This window comes from Indicator indicator, chromosome 29, assembly GCF_027791375.1.
Source record: "Indicator indicator isolate 239-I01 chromosome 29, UM_Iind_1.1, whole genome shotgun sequence".
Taxonomy (NCBI): Eukaryota; Metazoa; Chordata; class Aves; order Piciformes; family Indicatoridae; genus Indicator; species Indicator indicator.
In genome coordinates, this window is record NC_072038.1 from 4,406,732 (window position 1) to 4,426,884 (window position 20,153).

At 54.9% G+C, this 20,153-nt stretch overlaps 1 protein-coding gene across 1 annotated transcript; it reads right to left on the reverse strand.

Annotated features, from left to right (window-relative positions):
- Positions 1–186: 186 nt before the first annotated feature.
- Positions 187–16,501, reverse strand: FBF1 (Fas binding factor 1). Its single transcript, XM_054394057.1, has 32 exons — positions 16,496–16,501; positions 16,167–16,194; positions 15,490–15,528; positions 15,073–15,163; positions 14,627–14,684; positions 14,055–14,105; positions 13,776–13,917; positions 13,200–13,280; positions 12,334–12,447; positions 11,114–11,258; positions 10,770–10,903; positions 10,266–10,365; positions 9,998–10,174; positions 9,779–9,961; positions 9,094–9,174; positions 8,706–8,800; positions 7,993–8,051; positions 7,259–7,303; positions 7,034–7,168; positions 6,744–6,844; positions 6,160–6,366; positions 5,536–5,643; positions 5,115–5,254; positions 4,542–4,660; positions 3,919–4,041; positions 3,129–3,314; positions 2,231–2,407; positions 1,939–2,076; positions 1,725–1,839; positions 1,237–1,349; positions 637–715; positions 187–374 (listed from the first exon to the last, which is right to left on the reverse strand). Exons 1-32 carry the CDS (start codon positions 16,499–16,501, stop codon positions 187–189), a joined length of 3,558 nt encoding a protein of 1,185 aa, XP_054250032.1.
- Positions 16,502–20,153: the final 3,652 nt, after the last annotated feature.

Consider the following 20,153-nt stretch of genomic DNA (forward strand, 5'->3'; position numbering starts at 1 on the left):
CATGGAAGGTCCTCGATACCATGGCGGCAGAGGCTGCGCCGCGCAGCCGGGGCGTGGAAGGCCCCCGCGGCCCCAGCCCTGGGGCTGTCTAACGCAAAGCCTGTCTGGAAACCCCTCCGGCCCTCGCACTGGGGCTGCCGGGCGCTGGGGCTGCCGAGCGCTGGGGCTGCCGGGCACTGGGACTGCCTAGCCCTGGGGCTGCCGAGCGCTGGAGCTGCCGAGCGCTGGAGCTGCCGGGCGCTGGGGCTGCCGGGCGCTGGGGCTGCCGGGCACTGGGGCTGCCGAGCGCTGGGGCTGCCGGGCGCTGGGGCTGCCGGGCGCTGGGGCTGCCGGGCGCTGGGGCTGCCGAGCCCTGGGGCTGCCGGGCGCTGGGGCTGCCGAGCACAGGGCCCGATTAGAAACATCCCCATATGCCCAGTCCCACCAAGTCCCAGTGACACTTGCCCTGAGGCATGAAGGCCAGATAAACTGTGGCTACGTAGCCCATGGAGATGGATTTCACACACTGAGATTGTTTTTAAAGAGAAGCACAGTTCCTCATCTGAAAACCGGGATTATTTATTGTTTGTTTCCCTCCCCCACGTGGAGGTCACAGCATGTCCCCTGGGTAGGGCATAGGAATGCCATCTCCTCAGCCTGACAGAGATGAAGTGTTGTAGGATGCTTCCTTCAGGGTCTCCAGGAAGAACTGCTCATCCTCTAAGAAAGCACGGTCCTGAAAAAGGAAGGAGGGATGGGATGGATATCAGAGTGTGCCACAGAAATAGGGTCACAGTCCATGGAGTCATTCAAGAGCAAGGAAAGTATCCCAAACCTCCCTTCAGTGGGCAGGTGCCCCCTGTGGTACATGAGCTCCCCTCCAGAGCCTATAACCTCACACTGAGACATACAGGGGAATCCTCAGAGAGCATCCCCTGGAGAAGGACCCAGCAGGAAAGCACGTGGCTAATGGGAAAGGACAGGGACATCATGAAGCAGGATGCCAGCAGAGCTGGCTTCTCCCTGCCAGGGATGGGGTGAGAGGGGCAACCCCATCGAACTAAGGACATTATCAATGAGACAAGCTGTGAGGATTCACTCACCCTTTCTGCTGGTGCCCAAGGATCCTGCAAGCCCACCCAGCCAAGTGGAGCCATCCCACCCTGTGGCTATCAGCCTCAAATCAGGCTTCACCCAGCTCTGTTCCCACCCATCTGGTTCAAAGCCTCTTCCAGCCCCATTCTCCCTCCACCTCACCTGCTGGGCTCTGTGCTTCAACAACAGCAGTTTGACATGGAGATCATCAGGGCTGGTTGTGGCCAGGGTTTCCCTACTATGCTCTGGGCTGTGCCTGATGACAGGTGGAAAGTCTGGAACAAAAGCTTGACTGTGTGGTCCTGCTGCATTTAGAGGAACTACAGAAGAAGACAACAGAGCATCTGGCTTTTTGCTGCCTGCATGTCCCTGCAGCAGGATCCTCCTGCTGTGCACTCCCAGTGCAAATGGGCTTTAACCCACTTGCCTCTCCCTTTAGGCCCACTCTGCCATCCCCTCCTGGAGCTCTCTGAGCCAGGGCAGTGCATCTGAGCCCCTTCAGAAGATGAGGAGGCCAACTCCTATCTGAGGTTTATAAACAAGGGAATCAAAACACTCCCCAGAAACATCCCAAGCCTCAAGAAGCGGAATACAAGTGCAGCTGCTCCTCAGCGTGCCCCTTCCCATCAGCAGCATGCAGGATGCCTTACGCAGTGTGCTGGAGAGGCCTTTCACAGGGACACTGAGGTCCTGGTTTGTGGTCAGTGACAGCTCCTCACGTAGCTGTTGGAGCTGTCTCCTCTGGTGAGCCAAGCTCAGCCGCTCCTGCCCCAGCACAAAGGGAAAAAGAGAAGCTGTTGGCAAAGGTTCAGGCCCTTGGCACAGCAGCCCCAGGCTGAGAAGGGAAGGTGAGGGGGCATTTGCCTGCTGCAGCTGCTGTTCTTGCTGCTTCAGCTGCTCCCACTGCTGCTGCACAGCCTGCAGCCTGCTCTGGTCCTTGGACTCTATCCTGCGTGCCTCCTGCAGGGCTCGCTCCCCTTCCTCGTACTTCTGGGATGAGAGCTGCAAGGCAGAGCAGCTGAGGAGGCTGGGGACAGGGACCTGTGCTGCCCTGGGGCAGGGCTCCTTCTTCCCCAGCAGCTTAGGATTAGGATGCACAGCCTGGAGAGGGGAGTGAATCCCCAGCTCTGCTATGGGCCGCAGATGCTCTGCTTACCTTGGTCATGCTTTGGACCTCCTCTTCCCGCTGCCGGATGCGCAGTGCAGCCACATTTGCCTTCTCCTTCTCCAACCTCAGCTCCTGCCAGGCCTTGTCCAGTAGCTCCCTGTCCTTTGCCAGCTGCTCCTCCTTGGTTCTCAGCTCGTGGTCACGGATCTTCAGCACTGCCTGCTCCTAGGATGGGCATGGAGGCAATGGTTGTGTTCCCTGCCCTGTCGCGGATGCTCTCTCATGTCTTCCCAAGCAGTGGAAGAGATCTGCCTCTGCTGAGCTCCCTGCATGCCAGTTTGGGGAGCAGAGAAACACCACCAGGTACTCAAACAGTGTCCTCATCCACCCACTCCTGGGGACCAGGGCTGGCAGAGCTGGGATTGTACAGACACATATCCACACATCCTCTTTCCCTCACTGTTGCACACCCTAAAACACGCTCAAGGCACAGCAGCTCATCAGCAGCGCAAACACACAACCTGAATGGTTGTTTTTCACCCTGGTGAAAACAGCCCTGCTCTCCTGCACTGTCTGTGCCACATATCACCTCTGGATAGGCCCAGATGGGAGCAGAACTGGCTCTGGGCACATCCCCACAGCACAAGGAGGTCTTGCTCAATCTATTGTGGAGGTTTCCTCTCACCAGACTGAAAACAGAAGCAGCTATGCCTGGTCTGGCTACCCAAAGTCCTCACAAGCAGAGAGACAGAGGTGACTGATGCCTCAGTCATCTAAGACAGGCTGGTGGAGGCTGCTCCTAGAACAGCCAGATTCTCACCATCCCAAGTGACATCTCCATCTTAACACCTGAAGGCAGTGCTGAACGTCTGCCCTGAGGGCAGGACCCATCCGTGAGCCTGGCAGGCAGTGCTGGAGGCCAGGGAAAGGAGCTCTGCTGTGGTACCTTGGCCAGGCTCATGAGGGTGCCCTCCCTGTGGGAGTCCATCTGCAGGGCCCGGTCCATGTCCCGCTCCATGCGCTCCTTGCTCAGCTGCTGCTGGGTGTGAAACTCTGCCCACTCTGCCGCCAGCTTCCGCCGCTCCTCTGAGCACTTCTGCATCACTGACTTCTGCTCCTCCAGCAGAGAGCTCTGCGAAGCATCCCAAGAAGCAAAGGGAGACCACTGAGTCCCATTCACCGTAGGACCTTTCTGCTTGAACCCATCACAGGCTCACAGGGTGTTAAGGGTTGGAAGGGACCTCTGGAGATCATCAAGTCCAACCCCCCTGCCAGAACAGGACCATGGAATCCAGCACAGGTCACACAGGAACACATCCAGATGGGTCTGGAAAGTCTCCAGAGAAGGAGACTCCACAACCTCCCTGGGCAGCCTGTTCCAGTGCTCTGTGACCCTCACAGTGAAGAAATTCCTCCTGATGTTGCCACTAAACCCCACACAACACCTAGAGGCTGGCTCAAGCTCATGCTGCCTGGTGTGAACCCTGCATGGAGAGGTCTGGTCCCGTGCTCCTCAAGACCCACGTGCAGCATGCACACACACAACAGCCTCTTGCATCTCTGTGCCAATCTTGGTCTGATGGCAACTCACTGTGCCACCAGGTGTGGGATGGAGGAGGCAGAGGAAGGATGCTGCAGCCCAGCACCCAGTTCTTTCCTCCACTACACCACAGTGCAGCCCCAGTTAGACTCGTGGGACATGTGAAAAGCACCTGGAGGTGTCCACCCCACCTCACCTTCGCCCTCTCCAGCTCTGCCCTCTCCATGGAGAGCTGGTGGGTCATGACTCGCCGCTGCTCCTCCAGCGAGCGCTGCAGCGATTCCACCTTGGACTGCTCTGCTGCTGCCTTCCATCGCTCCTGGGTTCAGACATGGAGGAGACACAGCTGCCATTCACAGGCTCCAGGCCAGGGACCTCCAGTGGGCATCACACAGGACCGCAGGATGTTAGGAGTTGGAAGGGACCTCAGGAGACCACCGAGTCTAACCCCCTGCCAGAGCAGGGCCATGGAATCCAGCACAGGTCACACAGGAACACAGCCAGATGGGGCTTTGAAAGTCTCCAGAGAAGGAGACTCCACAACCTCTCTGGGCAGCCTGTTCCAGTGCTCTGTGAGCCTCACATTGAAGAAGTTCCTCCTGAAATTGAGGTGGAACCTCCTGTGCTGCAGTTTCTATCCATTGCCCCTTGTCCTATCCCAGGGTGCAACTGAGCAGAGCCTGTCCCCTCCCTCCTGACCCCCAGCCCTCAGATATCTATAAACATTTATTAAATCCCCTCTCAGTCTTCTCTTCTCCACACACACCCCATACCCAGCCAGGAGGGCTAACCTGGGCAGAGGAACCAGCGTGGGCTAACCTGCTCCAGCAGCCGAGTCTGCTCGCTCAGCCTGGCCTCCATTTTAGCGATCACCTCCTGGAGTCGGCTCCGCTCCTCCTCCATGTCCCTCTGCTGCTGCAGCAGCCTGTCCTGGAGCACTGGGGAGAGGCAGCAGCAGGACCACGATGAGCAGCACGAGGTGGGAAGCCCTGCTCTGTCTGCACTATACTCACAGAAAATCTGCAGGAGTTTGTGCTCATCACGTTCTGCACACCCCCAGGTGAAGGGAAAACCCCAAGGTTGGAACAGGTTGCCCAGGGAGATGGTAGAAGCCTCATCCCTGGAAGGTTTTAATGCCAAACTGGATAGGGCTCTGAGCAACCTGATCAAGTGTGAGGTGTCCCTGCCCATGGCAGGGGGTTGGAACTGGATGATCCTTGGGGTCCCTTCCAACCCTGACAATTCTATGATTCTAAGACGTGCAGTGACCAAGGCAGTGAAGGCTTGGACAGCCTCCAGCTGACTCAGAGCAACCTTTCTCTGTTTTCTAGGTGTCCCCAGCCCTGGTGGGGACTCCACAGCCATTCTGGCCCAGGGGAATGGCAGCCATACCCTTGAGCTGCTTGTCCCGCTGCCGTGCCTCCATGGCCAGCTCCTGGGAGGTGCTGTGGTGTGTGGCCTCCATCTTGTGCGAGAGGTCGTGCAGGTCACTGGAGACTCTCTCAATCTGCTCAATGACACCATTCAGGGACCTGCAGCAAGGAGCAAGGGCAGAGTCACCTCTGTGTGACACACTGCACCTTACCTCGATGGAGGGGGGCATGTGTGGTGGGGGCCAAAGTCCAGGCAGCCCTCCCCTGAACCTCCTCTGTGTTACAGCAGCAAGATAGGAAGATGCAGCTGCTGCATCCCTGGAGGCAGCAGGTAGGAGACGGGATGGGCCCTGCTGCCACGGGCTGAGGCTGGTTCCTTGTAGGAGAGGGAACACCATGGCCAGGGACCAAGGTGGAAAGATGATGCTGGGCATTGGTACCTGGTGTGTGACGTGGCACTGGTCACAGCACTGATCTCCTGCTCCTTCAGCTGCTTCAGCCGCTGGAGCTGCTCCTCGTGGTCTCTGCGCAGCTCCTGGACAGACACCCTGCAGGCCATGGGCAAGGAGCCTGCTGTGGGCTGCTACAGACCACTGCTCCCGTGATGGGCACCATGGAAGTGGCTTGGGGCTGAGAACCGAGTCCCAGGAGCTGAGCCTGCATTGTGCTCATCCCACTGACAGGCATCCCTGCATGAGTTAGACCACATCTGGGGGCTTCTCTGCTGAAAACTGACCTCTCACTGGCCCACACTGTGGGGACAGCAGTGATTCACTGCTCAGAGTAAAAGGGGTTAGGGGGAGATCAAACACTGGCTTCAGCATCATTCAAAATACAAAACATTCCTTCTGAATGAATGTCTCCAGCCAGACCTCCCTGTGGCCACCTACACGGCAAATCCCCATTCCAAAATCCACTGAGCTGCCAATAACCCAGAGCCTGATTTCCCCTTTCACCACCTTCCCAAACTGCTCCCTCTTTCCTTTTGCCAAGCCCAGGGGTGCCAGCCCCAGGCAGGTGCCAGCCCCAGGCAGGTGCCAGCCCCAGGCAGGTGCCTCTCTCACCTCTGCAGCTCTCGCACCCTCTCCAGCTCCAGTGTGCTCTGCTGCTGCAGTGCAGCCAGGCGCTGCTGGTGCTGTGCCAGCAGCTCTGCCCGTGCCTGCTCCGCGGCCTGGCTCTGCGACAGCAGCTGGGCTGCCAGCTGCTCCTTCTCCCTCCTCAGCCTCTCCTCACGCTGCCCATAGGTCTCCTCCATCACCTTCACTTGGCTCCTGCCCAGACAGGTCACAGCAGCAAGCATTAGAGTTGCTTTCATGGCAAACCCCAAGCGTGCTCGGGGATTTCGGAGATCGGTGCCACTGTGTGCAGACTCCCTCCAGTGTGAGCCCTCAGCCCTGCCCAGTGCAGCATGCTCTGGTTAGGGTCATGTTGGCGATGGGCCTGGCCCCTTTTCATCACCCAGGGTACAGTGGACCCCCCACCCTGGCTCACCCGTGGGCTGCTCTGTCCCCACCCACACCAGGTGCACACTGACATGGCTCTGTGCCTGCTCACTCCAGGGATGGATTTGGGAAGGACACCAGCACTCCCACCCCATGGGAGACATCCCAGGGTTGTAGGCTGGAGAGCACAGGTGGGAGCCTGATACCTGTGGGCATTCTCGAGGAGCTCCAGGTCCTCCTGATGCCGCTTCTGGAGGCTCTCCAGCAACAGTTTGTGCTGTGTCCGCTCCAGTTCCAGCATCTGGACCTGCCAGGCACCAAAGGTCCTTGTGCCACCCCTGCCACTCACAACAGCACTTGGTGGCTGTAGGCATCTCCAGACAGGGAGGTTTCTCCTCTCCCCACTGTCACCCTGGTGCTGTTTGGAGCAGGCATGGCCCCTTCTCCTCCCCCTGGGTCACCTGTGGTCCCAAGTCCAGTAGGTGATGGGGCTCACCTGGCTCTCCAGCTCTGCCACACGGGCCTGGGAGCTGAGCAGTGCTGCCTGACAGCCTGATGCATCCTGGGAGCCCTGGGCTGCAGGAGCCCACAGCCTCCTCTCATGCACCAAGCCTAGCGCTGGGGACTCTGCCTGCAGGGACAGAGAGAAGATGGAGGCCCTTCAGCATCGGTGGCTTCATGGTGTGGCTACCAGCCCCCCAGTGGAAGGCAGTTGCCTCACCTGCAGCTGTGGGGCAGCCTGGAGATGTGCCCTTGGTGTGGTAACCTGCAGAGAGACAGGGATGCTTTCAGGGAGGTAAAACCCTGGGGGGCAACATCTCCTCCTAGCCTGGGAAGGGCAATCTGTGCCCAGCCCACTGCAGTCTCTCTTCTACCCTTCTCAGCCCAACCCCATTGCTGACCTGGGTCCTTTCTCCCCATGTGACTCTCAGCAGCCTCTACCCCAGACACGAGCAGGCTGGGCTCTTCTTTCTCTCAGGACAGACTCAAGGGTAAGACCAGGAGTCCTCTGGGAGACAACGTGTGTCCTGCCACAAGGTCAGGATGAGGAGGCCCAGCTAGGTGAGAAATGGAGGCAGCAAAAGCTGTCCTCTCTCTCAGAAGCTCTGATTCCCTTTCAGCTGTCTAGAAGCAATCTCAGAGCATCTTTGCCACCACACTGGGGAACACCAGCTGAAGAAAAATCTCTTTATCAACTGGAGCCTCTCATTAACACAGGATATCTGTGCCTAGGGAACCATGGAAATGTTGGCTCAGGCAATGCAGGATCTGCAAAGCATCCACAGCACACATGCTCTGGACTCATAAATACTGAGCTCTCCAGAGGTGGGCTCCCAGGGATGCAAAGCAGGGCACATCCTTCCTCCTGCTGAAGGAGCACAGACAGGGCTGGATAGCACAGGGCTTGTGATCACCACATGCCATCTCTTGGGGACATGAGACCAACAGACATACCTGAGTGACTGGGGCAGGGCCCTGTGTCTCCTGCTCTCCTGGCAACAAGGCTGTGGGGACTGAAAATTGAACAGGTTTGTGATTCACACATGGCAAAGGGAACCACCCCCCCCCCCCCAAAAAAGATGAGGGCCTTGGTTTCCTGGGCAGAATGAGAAGGGTTCTGCTCTGCTCTGGTGATGGGGATGGGGTCAGACAGTCCATAGCCACCCCTCTGCTCCACCCCACACACAATGCTGGCTCTGCAGAGTAGGTCTGGGGCAAAGCAGAGCTCCTCCATCTCCATCTCACAGGCAAGAGGCTGGGTCTCCTAAGCCACTTTCAGTGGCCTCTGAACTGGTGCACAGCCTCAGGCCAGGGCTGGAGGGACACACAGCATTTGTGGCACAAGGAGGGAAGGGGAAGAGAGAAGGGCCAGCATGAACTCATGCCCAAACCTTGCTCAGAGAAGGTCAGGTTCTGTGCAGCCCTCTGAAACCCTGATGGCAGCACTGGGGAGCTCAGTGTGCCTCATCATGATGTCTCCACCACAGAATGGGCATGGTGGGATCTTGCAGCTTGACAGCCTGCTCCAGGCTGGTCAAAGCCTGGGCAGAATTCACATGGCCAAGGGCAATACTGTGACTCCTGCCTGGGGCAGGGGTGGGCTGTGCAGGGCAGAGGGACCCTCTCTGCATACTGCTGCCCAAACTGTACAGCCACACAAAACACACCTGAGATGCTGGTGTCTCTGGAAGGTTCACCTTTCACAGCCTCCAAGGGGTGAGCTGGGGCTTGTTTCGTGGTGCTGAGCCAGGGGACCAGCTGCCTGCATGGGCACAGAGGCAGGAGTGATGCACAGCAGTGTCACAGCTCAGAAGGGGCACAGGGATGTTATCCTGCTTGACATTTCTTTAAGTTTAAAGCCTCCTGTCCCCCTGTGCTCAAGCAGCCTGACAATCCTTCAGAGCTGCCTTCCCTCCCAGTTACAGAGGCCCCAGACTAAAGTGATCACTTGCTGGCTGCCAGCTGTCCCCATTCCCCACCCTCCTCACCCCTGGAGCTGCTCTCTGCAGGAAATGTCACCCATGGAAGGTGACAGCCACACGAGGGAGGCCTTACCCAGAGCCATCTGTGCTTGCTGTCTTGTCCTGCTGCTGGGCAGCTGCCTGCTGTGGTGCTGCTGTGGAGGTGGCTGGCTGGCTGCAAGCAAAAAGCATCTTATGTGGGAGAGAGGAGGAGGTGATGAAAGACAAGATCACTTCCCCTCAACACCAGTTCCTGCCTTGCAGCTGGAAGCCTTCACCCTGCTCAGCTGTGGCAGGATTCATCCTTTTGGCTGCAGAGGGAGCAAAGACACCTCAAAAACCTTCATTGCTGGTGTTCCTCCTTCCCCTGGGCACAGCCCTGCCCCAGGACACACATGGCTGTTTGTCTGCCATTCAAACAGCACAAGTCTGAACCTGTGTCTGTGCAAACTCAGCTGGAGGAGGTTTGCCTGGAACTCGGAGGACTGAAGGGGGATGAAGGCAGGAACGAGGAGCACAGGGGCAGCTCGGGGGTGTGTGCTGATCCAGGACAGCTCTGTGGGACCTGAGGCAGCGTGTGCCATCTTGGCAACAACTGGAAAGAGAGCCCAGAGATGTGATGGGACCCCAGCAGGAGAAAATCCCATGTTAATATCCCAACCTGAGACAAGACAGTGCTTAAAATGCAGTTCTTAAGTCTGAGCTGAGAGTTTCTGGGAGGTCCTGCTGGAGCAGCTACACATGGAGCAGACAGGAGCACTGCAGCCATCATCCTTTACCTGACAGGAGAGAGGGGATCCAGCCCTCCAGCTGGGACCTCCAGAGGCTTGGCAATTCTCTCCTGGGCCTTGGCCTGCACTTGGGCTTTCTTGCGAGCCAAGGCAGCAGCCAGCCAGTTCTCCTCCTCCGGTGGCTCAGGTTTAGCTGCTGCCTCCTCTGCAGCCTGGAGCTTGCTGGCAGAGCTGGGCTGCCCAGCTGCAGCAGGGCTGGGCTGGCACACCACAGGACTGGCCTTCACTGGAGAAGGTGGCTCTGAGTCCAGGAAGTCCTCATCTGTCAGGCCCAGCCAGTCAGCTCCAGACCTCCTGCTGCGCACAGGGCTCTGGCTGGCTGGAGGAGGAGGAGGTTTGGAGTGGGGCTCTGGTTTTGGCTCACTGCTGTTCTCCTCTGAAAACCTAATGCAAAGAGAAGCAGTCACATCCCTGCCTGTGAGGGGAGCCAGGTCCCCATGCAGGAGCAGCATGGCTGACACACAGAGCACAGTACCTCACAGACTGCCTCCTCACCATGCCTTTGGGCATGGAGGCCACCGTGGGCTGGTATGCTCCAAAGACAAAATCCTCCTTGTCCAAATCCTCTTCCTTCTCTGTTCAGACAAGCAGCCTTGAGTCAGCATCCAGAGGAGCAGACATCTGCAAAGACACCAACCCTCTTCCTCCTCCTCCCCTGCAATTCCCACTGGGATTGCTGCCTCTGGGAAAACACAGCTGGAAACCCAATAAAAACTTGTAAGCAATGTGGAACTCCTCAGCATGCCTGGGAAAAGTTTCTTTGTCAGGCATCAGCCCATGGCCAAAAGCAATCAAGTTACAGCCACTGTGCAAATGCTGCTTCCAGGGCAGAGCACAACACTTCTGTATCAGCCACCTCTGCCCCCATGCCCCTGCAGGAAGGGTACTTCACCTGCTAGGGCACTAGCAATCAATCTTGCTCTCCCAAGCCAATGCTGTCAGCTCTGCAGACCTTCCCAGCACCCCTGGCTGTGCTCACCTGGCTGCTTTTGGTACTTCTTATCCAGTTTGAAGTCCCTGTGCTCTCCCACACCTGGCTGTTCCAGCACTCTGGCCACAGAGCCTCGTCCCAGCAGCTCATCCAGCTTGGAGCGGGCTGGCCGGAGCTCCTCCCTGCTGGGGACACAGTCCAGGTGGGTTTCTCCAGGAGCCAGAGCTGTCACACAGCCCTGCCAGGGTGCTCTGGCTCCTCTCTACACAACAAGGCTGCTCTTGCCCCTTTGTGACACACACACAGGTCCAGCACCCCACACCCAGCGTGGTGGGGCCACCTCAACACACAAGCCATCCCCTCCTCTACTGCTGCCTCTTCGTTGGCCTTACTCTTCTGCCTTCTTTCCCTGCTTCTCATCTCTGGGGCCACTGCCAAATCCCAGTGCATCCATCAGGTCATCACCAGCATCTTCAAAGCTGAGCTCAGCCCTCCTGCAGGCCGGGGCCGCGGTGTGCTGGGGTGTCTGGGGTGGCTCTGTGGATGGGATCACACATGGCAGGAGGTTTTTAGTTAGCTTAAACAAGAGCTCCAAACAGCTCTGCCTGCTCTCATATCCCAGGACAAAGTCATTTGTAAATAACTCTCTTCAGTGACCAAATCTCCCAGCAAGTGACTAAGTGGCAGCATGCTCCTGCCTGGTCTGTGGCTATCTGCTGATGGGACACTGCTGGGGGTCACCCCAGGGGTTTCCAGTTCTGGCTAACACCAGGAGCTTTTTCAGCTTTGCAGGTTTCCAATCAGGTAATTCCCTTCCCACTTTGCCAGAAGTCCCTGCTCCACCAATGCACCTTAGTTTTCATCCTAACCCACCAGCTGCTGTTTGTGTCCTGAGAGGATTTGTCAGGGTGAGAAGAGGTTTTAGGGGACTGCCAGACCCTTTAGCATCCCTGCTGCAGGAACAAAGAGGGATGAGTGCCTGTGACACAGCCACAGTGCAGCTGGATCCCACCCAGAGGTGCCCCAGCTGTGGTCTGCTGTGGACCAGTGATGCTTTCAGCCACCCAAATCCTGACTCAGAAAACCTGTTCTCATTTGACAACATGTGAAACAACATGTGAGATCAAAGCTACAGCAGAGGAAGCTCCACCTCAACATGAGGAGGAACTTCTTCACTGTAAGAGCCACAGAACACTGGAACAGGCTCCCCAGAGAGGTTGTGGAGTCTCCTTCTCTGGAGCCTTTCCAGACCCATCTGGATGTCTTCCTGTGTGACCTGTGCTGGATTCTATGGTCCTGTTCTGGCAGGGGTTTGGACTTGATGATCTCCTGAGGTCCTTTCCAACCCCTAACATCCTGTGAGCCTGTGAGCCTGTGATCTGAGCCCTTCCTTCCCAGAAGGGAAAGGTCAGTTCTGTAACCTGTGGCACACTGGAAACATGAAGCACTGGGTGAGCTCTGTCACAATGAATCCCATTAGCAAGCTGTCCCACAAATGACCACACTGGTTAATAAGAGGTGGGACCCGGTGGCTTTCAACTTAAATGTTTGGACACCACACAAACCAACCAAGGCTGCTGATGCTTTCCATACCAAGAAGAGCCCTGCTTACCTTTCCCTTTGCTCTGCTCTGCTTTTTTGTCAGAGCTGCTTTTAGTGCCAGTTGGAGCCAGCTTCTTGGCAGCATCCTGCTCCTCGTTAAGCCCTAGCAAAGGATCATCTGAGTCTGGGAATTACCCCAGAGGGGAAGGAAAGGAGAGTGGTAAGAAAACCAAACCAAACAACAATCCCAACATTGTTTAGGAAGAACAGCTCTGTGCTAAGCCAAACACTGCTCCCACCATGGGGACAGGAGATCCTGTCTGCCCAAAGCCATTCTGCAGGGGCCTGGGATACCCTGGAGCCTCCCTGAACTTCAAACACCCAATAGCTGCACTTCTGTTTCTTCTATGCTGGCTTTCTCCTAGAAGAAAATAACTAAAACTGTGGGTGTTTGAACACTTGGTCACTGGACAGGCAATGAAGAAGGGGAGAAATAAACTCACCTGTGTCACCCACAGCCCCCCTAAATCACCCACAACCAATTAGTGATTTTAACAGAGGCTGATCTTGGTTAAAGCCCAGCCTTTGACAACCAGATCTCAGCTGCAGCAGGAAAGCAGCCTCCCTGTTTGGAAGCTGGGCAGAATCCCTCCTCCCCAATGTAAGGGTTTCTAAGTCATTAAAACCCAAAGCAGAGGTGAAAAAAAGGAAATCTCCCAGTCCTGTGTGGGGAAGGCCTCAAACACTGAGCAGTCCAGTTTTTGGGTCACCTCTAAGGGATCAGATTTGCACCAGCATCATAAAGGTGAAGGACTCTGTGCCTCATTAATGAGCCAAGCCTTTGGTTAAGATAAGAGGCAAGCTCCAGGCAAAGAGCAAGGACAGAGCCCTCAGCTGCTCCTACCCTCTATGTGCTGAAGTGCAGCCAGACCCTACCTTCAAAGTTTGCCTTCTTGTACTGTTGGGAAGCAGAGGGGGATGAGAGTGGCTTCTTCTCCATCAGAGGTACAGACTCTCCTGGAAAGAGAGATCACAGCTCTCAGAGAAAAAAAGTACTGCAGAGATGTCCCTGTCCTTTCCTGGCTAAAGGTCACTTTTCTGTTGGCAGCCTCCTAAAAGGATGTATTACAACACAGTCCCCTCACAGCCTTATCCAGTGGGAACCTCTCTGGCATCTCCTTAAAAGGAAAAAAGGGAAGAGCAGGACAGTTTGAGGACTGGTGTGGCTTAAATCCAGCTCTCCTTCCATGCAGACCAGGCAGACCCCATTAGAAACACTTTGCCCTACACCAGGCAACAGCCAGGTGGTGCTTGGAGGGAGGCAGCAGCATGGCTGTTGTTGTTGCTGCTGCTTAGTGATGTCATCACAGCACGACAAGAGACAGAGCCAGGATAACACTCCCCCAAAAGGGACCAAGAAAGAGGATTTAGGGGAAAAACTCACTCCGTGTTCCCTATCCCAGATGAAAACACCCCCAGGCTGTGGAAAGAAGAGCAGAATCTCCTTTTTACCCTTCTCAGGAGCTGGTGGCTTCCCTGTGGTTTGCACTCCTCCCAAGGAGTCACATTTCCCAGGCCCTTTCCTTGTTGCCTTCCCTGCCCCAGAACTGGGTTTTGCTAATCCCAGGAGATCAGCATCCATGTCATCCATATCCTGGAAAACAAGAGGATGAGGATGGGTGCAGGGTGAGTGCTGCCAGCGTCCCAGTGCTGCTTCTCTTTGGAGGCTGGTGCTGGAGTTCATGGCTGCAGCACCTGTGGGGCTGAGGTGGGAGGTATTGAGGTCCCTACCTTCAGGGTCTGCAGGAGAGCTTCTGAGTCCACGTTGGAGGCACTGGATGCCTGCATGCCAGGGAGGGAAGAGGTCAGGTTGAGAGGGAGACTTTGGAAACTCCTCACCCCTTGCTGCAGCCCCTGGTTTTCCTCATTTTAATGGGATGGAAAACACAAGCCAAACTCCTCCTGCTCTCCCCCTCCCCAGACACATCCTGTACCTTGATTCCTTTGCTACTAGACCCTACTGCCTCTGGGAGAAGCACCCAAAGCCACTGCTTGGGGAGGGGGCACACACTTCATCTGAAGTGCAGCCAGGAAGGCTGGGCTGCTGCAGTGCATGCCCCCCTTGGCTTTGCTCCCTCTCATCCAGGGTACTTGGAAGCTCTTCTCCCATCATCCACCCACTCCCCTGTCCTGTCTTCCCCATCCCCCAGCAATGCCAAGAGAGGGATGACCTCTTCAGCCAAACATGGTTCATCCCTGATAACCCACTGCTGACTTGGAGGAGGTGACATCAGGGACAAGCTTGGCTCACCTCAGCCCTAGCCCTCAGGACACCCACACCTTCTCCCCCAGTTTGGGCTCACCTCTTCATCCCTGTCCTTTGCAGGCAGTTTGCTGAAGAAATCATCCTCCAGAAAGGACCTGTGCCACAAACCCAGGGGTTAGCAGCACCACACATGAGCTCACCAAAGCTGCCCTGAGGTGGTGGGAGGTGGAGGGGCACAATGCAGCAGCCACATCATGCAACAGAAAGCGAGGGTAAAATTGCACTGGGATGAAAGATGGCAGTGCTGGAACTGCTTGGTTAGGCAAGCAATTCTTACAAGGGAGATCTGCAGATGTGCAGGGCTGGGGACACCAAATTCTTCCTGGAAAGCCTCAGGTTCTGAGCTACAATTCCAAAGTCACCAGGCAATTGCTATCAGGACAGGCAGCAAGGGGGAGAAGCCAAGGATGAGGCAGGTCAGAAGGACTTGGAGTGCACAGAAAGATCTCCAAGTGAGAGAGGCTGTGTTTAAAAGGCACTCACTTCTTGCTGGCCTGCAGGCTGGTGCCCCAGGCTCTCCCACCATTGGTCCCAGCTGGCTGGGAAGCTCTGGCAGATTTAACAGGGGTTTCATCTAGAAACACAAAAGGAGAGATTAGAACGATGGACAGAGGCATATTCCTGGCCTAGGCACTCCAAAGAGGGAATTGCTGTCTCCCCAAGGGCCACAGAAGCTTTTAATCAGACATGAACTTCACTCATCCTCCCCAAGCTACTGTCCAACCTATTCAGTGGCCTCTGACTCTAGGAAATTCTGCTCCCTGTTCTGCTCCCTGCTTCACCCCACAGCTGGAGACCCTCGGAGATCAGGAGCTGTTGCACCAGCACCTCCCTGCTCCCAGGAGGGGAGTAAGAGAACAAGGCTGCTGCCCTTTCAGCTGCAAAGATGGTCCACTTTACCATCATATCCCAGGAGCTCTTCAAGGATGTCAGTAGAGCCTGAAATGAGACAAATGGAAGGTGCTGAGGCAGGTGAGCTCACCAAGCTGGTAAAGAGAAGTTCTCAATTTCAGCATGGCTTGTTCTTGCCTCCTTTGCCTGTCTAGAAAGAACTCCCAGGACCTGATCTAGTATTTTGTGGACAAAAGCTTTAGCTTCATGCAGCCAGAAATGGGGTCTCTTTATCAAGTGAGCCAGCTGCCTTCTCTTCACTTAGTCACTGGTCACAAGCAGCATTTGATTTGTGAGCTCTCACCTTACAGTATCTCAGAGCCCTTGGGCAACCATAAAAGCCCTTGGTTAAGTGTCAGGGGCTGCAAGAGGCCTCCAGACAAGATAGGTAGGGATTAAGTGAGGGGGAGAACTGAAGTAAATGAGTACATTGTCCCCTGGATTTGGGGAGGCCCACAAGAAAGGAAGAGAAGACCTCAGTAAGCAAATCCATTCGATGCGAGAGGCATGAGAATATTCCTGGTTCAGGAATGACAGAGTGTGCTCAACTGCAGCTTTCAGACAAGGATGATGAAACATCTCAGTAGCCAGGGCTGCTACCTTTTATCCCAGTGTCCCCCCTCCTCTCCTCCCAGCAGAGCAAGGCACCCACTGGCAGTGGAGGGAAAGCAAGCTGCTGTACGTACCTCTTACTTTTTTACTGGGTTTCACAGCCTGTGGAGAAAGGCAAATTCCCACATCAGAAAACAAAACAGATCTGACCTGGACTTTCTCAAAACACACTAAAGCCAGAGGTAGGTTTCTCCAGAGCACCCCATAAGCCACAGAGAAGCCTTCCTCCTCCTCCTCCCATGCTGTTTGGGAAACAGCATGTGAAACATCAGGGAACCAGAGAGATATCTGCAACTTTAGAGACACCCCTCAGGACCACCAGCAGGGCAGAAGCCTCCAGCCCTTGGGAGCACTTTTGCCTCTAGAGATGTCAGAGCATCAAATTTGGATTTTCCAGGCCCACCTTCATCCTGTATCACACTCACCATCACAGTGTCACTGCCTTCCCTTGCTCCAGCAAGTCCATTTACAGATTCTTCCAATCTCCAGGTTGCAGGAGGGATCTAACCCCCTTATCACATCCACACCAACCTCCTACCTGCAGGGAGAGGAGGATTATCTCAATTTGCTCTTAAACAAAAATTCCTCTCCTGCTCAGGGCTCCTCTGCAGCCTGCCAGGCTGGCTCCATGCTGCTTGGACCTCTCCAAGTCTCTCTGAACAAGGCTCAATCCCAACCACCCCTCTATTCCCAAAACAACCTTATGCTCCTGCATGGGGAACTTCAGCCTGATCACACAGAATCATTTCAGGTGGAAAAGAACTTTAAGATCAAGTCCAGCTGTTGACCTAACACCACCACAGCCATTAAACCATGGTCTAAAGTGCCAGGTCTACACAGTTTTTGAACACCTTCATGGATGGTGACTCCACTACCACCCTGGGCAGCCTCTTCCAATGCCTGACCAAGAAATCACTCTGCAAAATAACCTGAGAAGGAGCAAGGTGCTCAAGAAACGTGCAGAGGTGACGTTTCAGGACATGGTTTAATGGCTGTGGTGATTGTGTCGGTGTGAGCTGAAATTCCCCCCACACTGACAATAACCAGGCTAGCCCAGTCTGGAAGCAAATGAAGGCTGTATTTACAAGCAGAGTCTAAAATCTACGATGAAATGCAATGAATATGTACAAATATGCAAAATTCACAACATTCACAAATATATACAATCAACAGAAAAGCACAACAGATCTCCCTTTGCTTCCCCCCAAGGGGACCCTCCCAAAGGGGCCTCTCTCTCTCCCAGGAGCTTCCCCCCAGACCCCCCTGGACAGAGAAGCAGAGTTAGTTAAGCAGAAAGTTGTTAACTTAGCTGCCAAGGTCAGTGTGTGTTATCTTCTGCCAGAAGAGAAGAAGAAACAGCAGCCAGACAGCCCAGCAACTGCCCCCACTGCCGAACGCAGAATGTGCAGAGTGCCCACTTTGTTTTGGGTAATAGTTCTTAAACATTTCTATCTATCCAATGGAAGTGTTTAGAACAATCAGCATTTTGCTTTCTTACACCCAATAGTGACTTATTTACACTCTTTCACTTTCTCTGTTCTGAACTTTGAAGGAAAAATTAAAAAGACAGTTTCAAACCATCACAGTGATCTTAGGCTGAAGGTTAGGATCTTAAAAGATCTCTTCCAAACCAAACAATTCTACGATTCTGTTCTATGATTTGAAGCACTCCTGGCCCTGCCCCACTCGTGGTGACCCAAGGAGAGCCCAAGGGGTTGGCTCCTGCCGAGCACCCCTGCGAGCCTGGGCAGGGAGGAAGGAGGGAAGACCTCACCTCTTTGTGTCCGGAGCACTCGGGGGAATCTCAAACGAGGGCGACTGCTGCTGCTGTGGGACCCACGGGGGAAACTTAGAGGTGCCAGAGGCGAGGGCTGCAGCCACCTGTGGGATGCGTGCAGGAGGAAGGCAGCCCCCAGCCCTCCCACCGCCGGGGCTCCCACGCTCCGCCTCGATTTCGCCGTGTGCCGTGGCCCTGGCACCAGCTGCTCCTTTCACCCCAGGACGGTGCGAGTGGTGTCCCCGCAGCCCTCCGCAGCCTGTACCCCCAGCCCCGCAGCCCGCCGGGTGCCGCCCCGGCAATGCCTGCCCCGGCCGCTCCCGCCACCGGCCCAGGAAACGCTCAGCCTCGGCCGCCCCCGCCACCGGCCCGGGAAACGCTCAGCCCCGGCTCGCCGGCCCGGCCCGGCCCTTCCTCTCACGGGCCGATGGGAAATGTAGTCCCCCGGAAACCACGGCCCCGGGCAGAGACCTTCAGGGGCAGCAGGTTGTCTTCAGCACAAAGAACCAGACCCCTCGGGGCTGTAAATGGTCTTTAATGGATTCGGAATGATCACAGCCCTCCTTTTGAGGCCACCCAGAGAGCATTTCAAGCAGAAAGTGCCGGCCAGAAGCCAGGTGCTGGGGGGATGACAGCCCCCAAACAGTCCCTGTGCTGGCAGCCACTCCTCCCAGCTCGGGAGTCAGCTCACACTCACCAAAGGTGGGTACAGGACAAAGCCAGCCCTGCTCCTGCCTTGTTTGCTTGTATTTCAGTTATTACTTCCCAAAAATCCTTGGGGGAATGTCTGCCTTTGGTATTTTAACCTGTGCACTCCTCCACCAGTGGCTTTCACCATGCTGCTGCCAGCTCATCCCTGACCGTGGGCTCCTCCTGAAGCCTTCACCAAAAGCTGGCATTTTTAAGAGCCCAGCATTCATATCAGACTAGAAATTTCAGTGCTCTCCAAGGAGAAAGGTGTAGCTCATCTGTCGCTGCTTGACACTGAGATCCCTTCTGCTCAAGTGGAAGAGGCTCAGCACTTGTGGAAATGGTTCCCCCCTAGTTTGTCAGAAGATGGAGAAGTCCTGTCAAAGGCAGAACACCATGGGACAGAGTTTAAACTGACCATGAGGCTCAGCAAGTCACCCCAGGTTGTGCTGTTCAGGTATTACCACCATGACAAGATGACAAGAAATGCACAACAACCCCAGGAAGGAAGCCCAGCATTTGCCCTTCCGTCACCATCTACTCCAAACAACCAGGGGAAAACCATTTTAAAGAATATATTTTTTTTTTTAAATTAAAGCTCCTGCTGCCAAACACTGTGGCTAAGTCCTTGCTGTGGGCAGTGGTCAGCTCTTGCTGGCCTTGGAGCTGTGGTGACACTGAGCACTGTGTCACAGACAGCTCTGCTCTCTGCTGGTTTTGGGTTTGCTCTGATTGTGAGCAGCAGCAGAGTGGAGAGCTGGTGGACAGGGCTTGGCTGCCCTAGAAGACTGCTCAGCAAAGCCAGAAAGGTTTGACTAAAGCTAAGAGAGACACTATCCAACTCACTGAAGATCTTTGGAATGCTTCATTCCACTTTGCCTGTTACTTTCAACGAGATCCACTGAGGGTAATGCACAAAAGGAAGAGATTGTGTCTGAAAACACATTTTTGTAGTTCATTAATTCTGTGCATCATCAGCTGAAGCTGTTCCTTTATCAATCCTCCCCAGATCAAGAGTCTGCTTGACTGAATAAGCATAAGGCAAAGCCTTCTGCCTCCTTTGGTCTCCTGAACAAGCAGTGGTTCTTTCCCTCTGAAAGATTCAGCAGGCACAAGGCAAGTTGGATGATTTTATTTCAAATTAAACATTTATTTCTGTTCAGCTACTGTGTGTGGAGCCAAACATTGCATCTGATCATTGTTAGTGCCAGAAAAAACAAACTGCTCCATAAAAACTGATCCCAATTGAGAGACTAACAGGTACCAAAACCTGTCAGAGAACAAGCTTCTCAGAGGGGACCTTCAGAACCACAGGATTTGGGGTTATGATGAATATTTTTATACCATTTCAAGCTCAAAGTTGCTCTTATCTGTTGTAGAGAGAGGTTTTATAGTTGTTACTAGACAGAGTTATTGGTGTTGAAAACCAGCAATGATTTTGTTTAGCTGCAGTTGCACTGATTTCACTAGGAATTAGGAGGTTCTGTTAAAATAAAGTAAATCCAGACAGTGCTGGGCAAAGTCCCAGGTCAACATAAAAAAACAAAACAAAACAAACTAAATTAAGCAAATCAGAGAAAGCTCCTGGGAAATG

Bases quoted from the DNA above. Each gene is read 5' to 3' on its own strand.
- FBF1 (XM_054394057.1), bottom strand. The intron at 6,367-6,743 runs GTATCAGGCTCC...CTGTCTGGGCAG, and splicing joins CTCCTCGAGAATGCCCACAG to GAGCCAAGTGAAGGTGATGG. The intron at 375-636 runs GCTGAGGAGATG...TGTGCTCGGCAG, and splicing joins CAACACTTCATCTCTGTCAG to CCCCAGCGCCCGGCAGCCCC.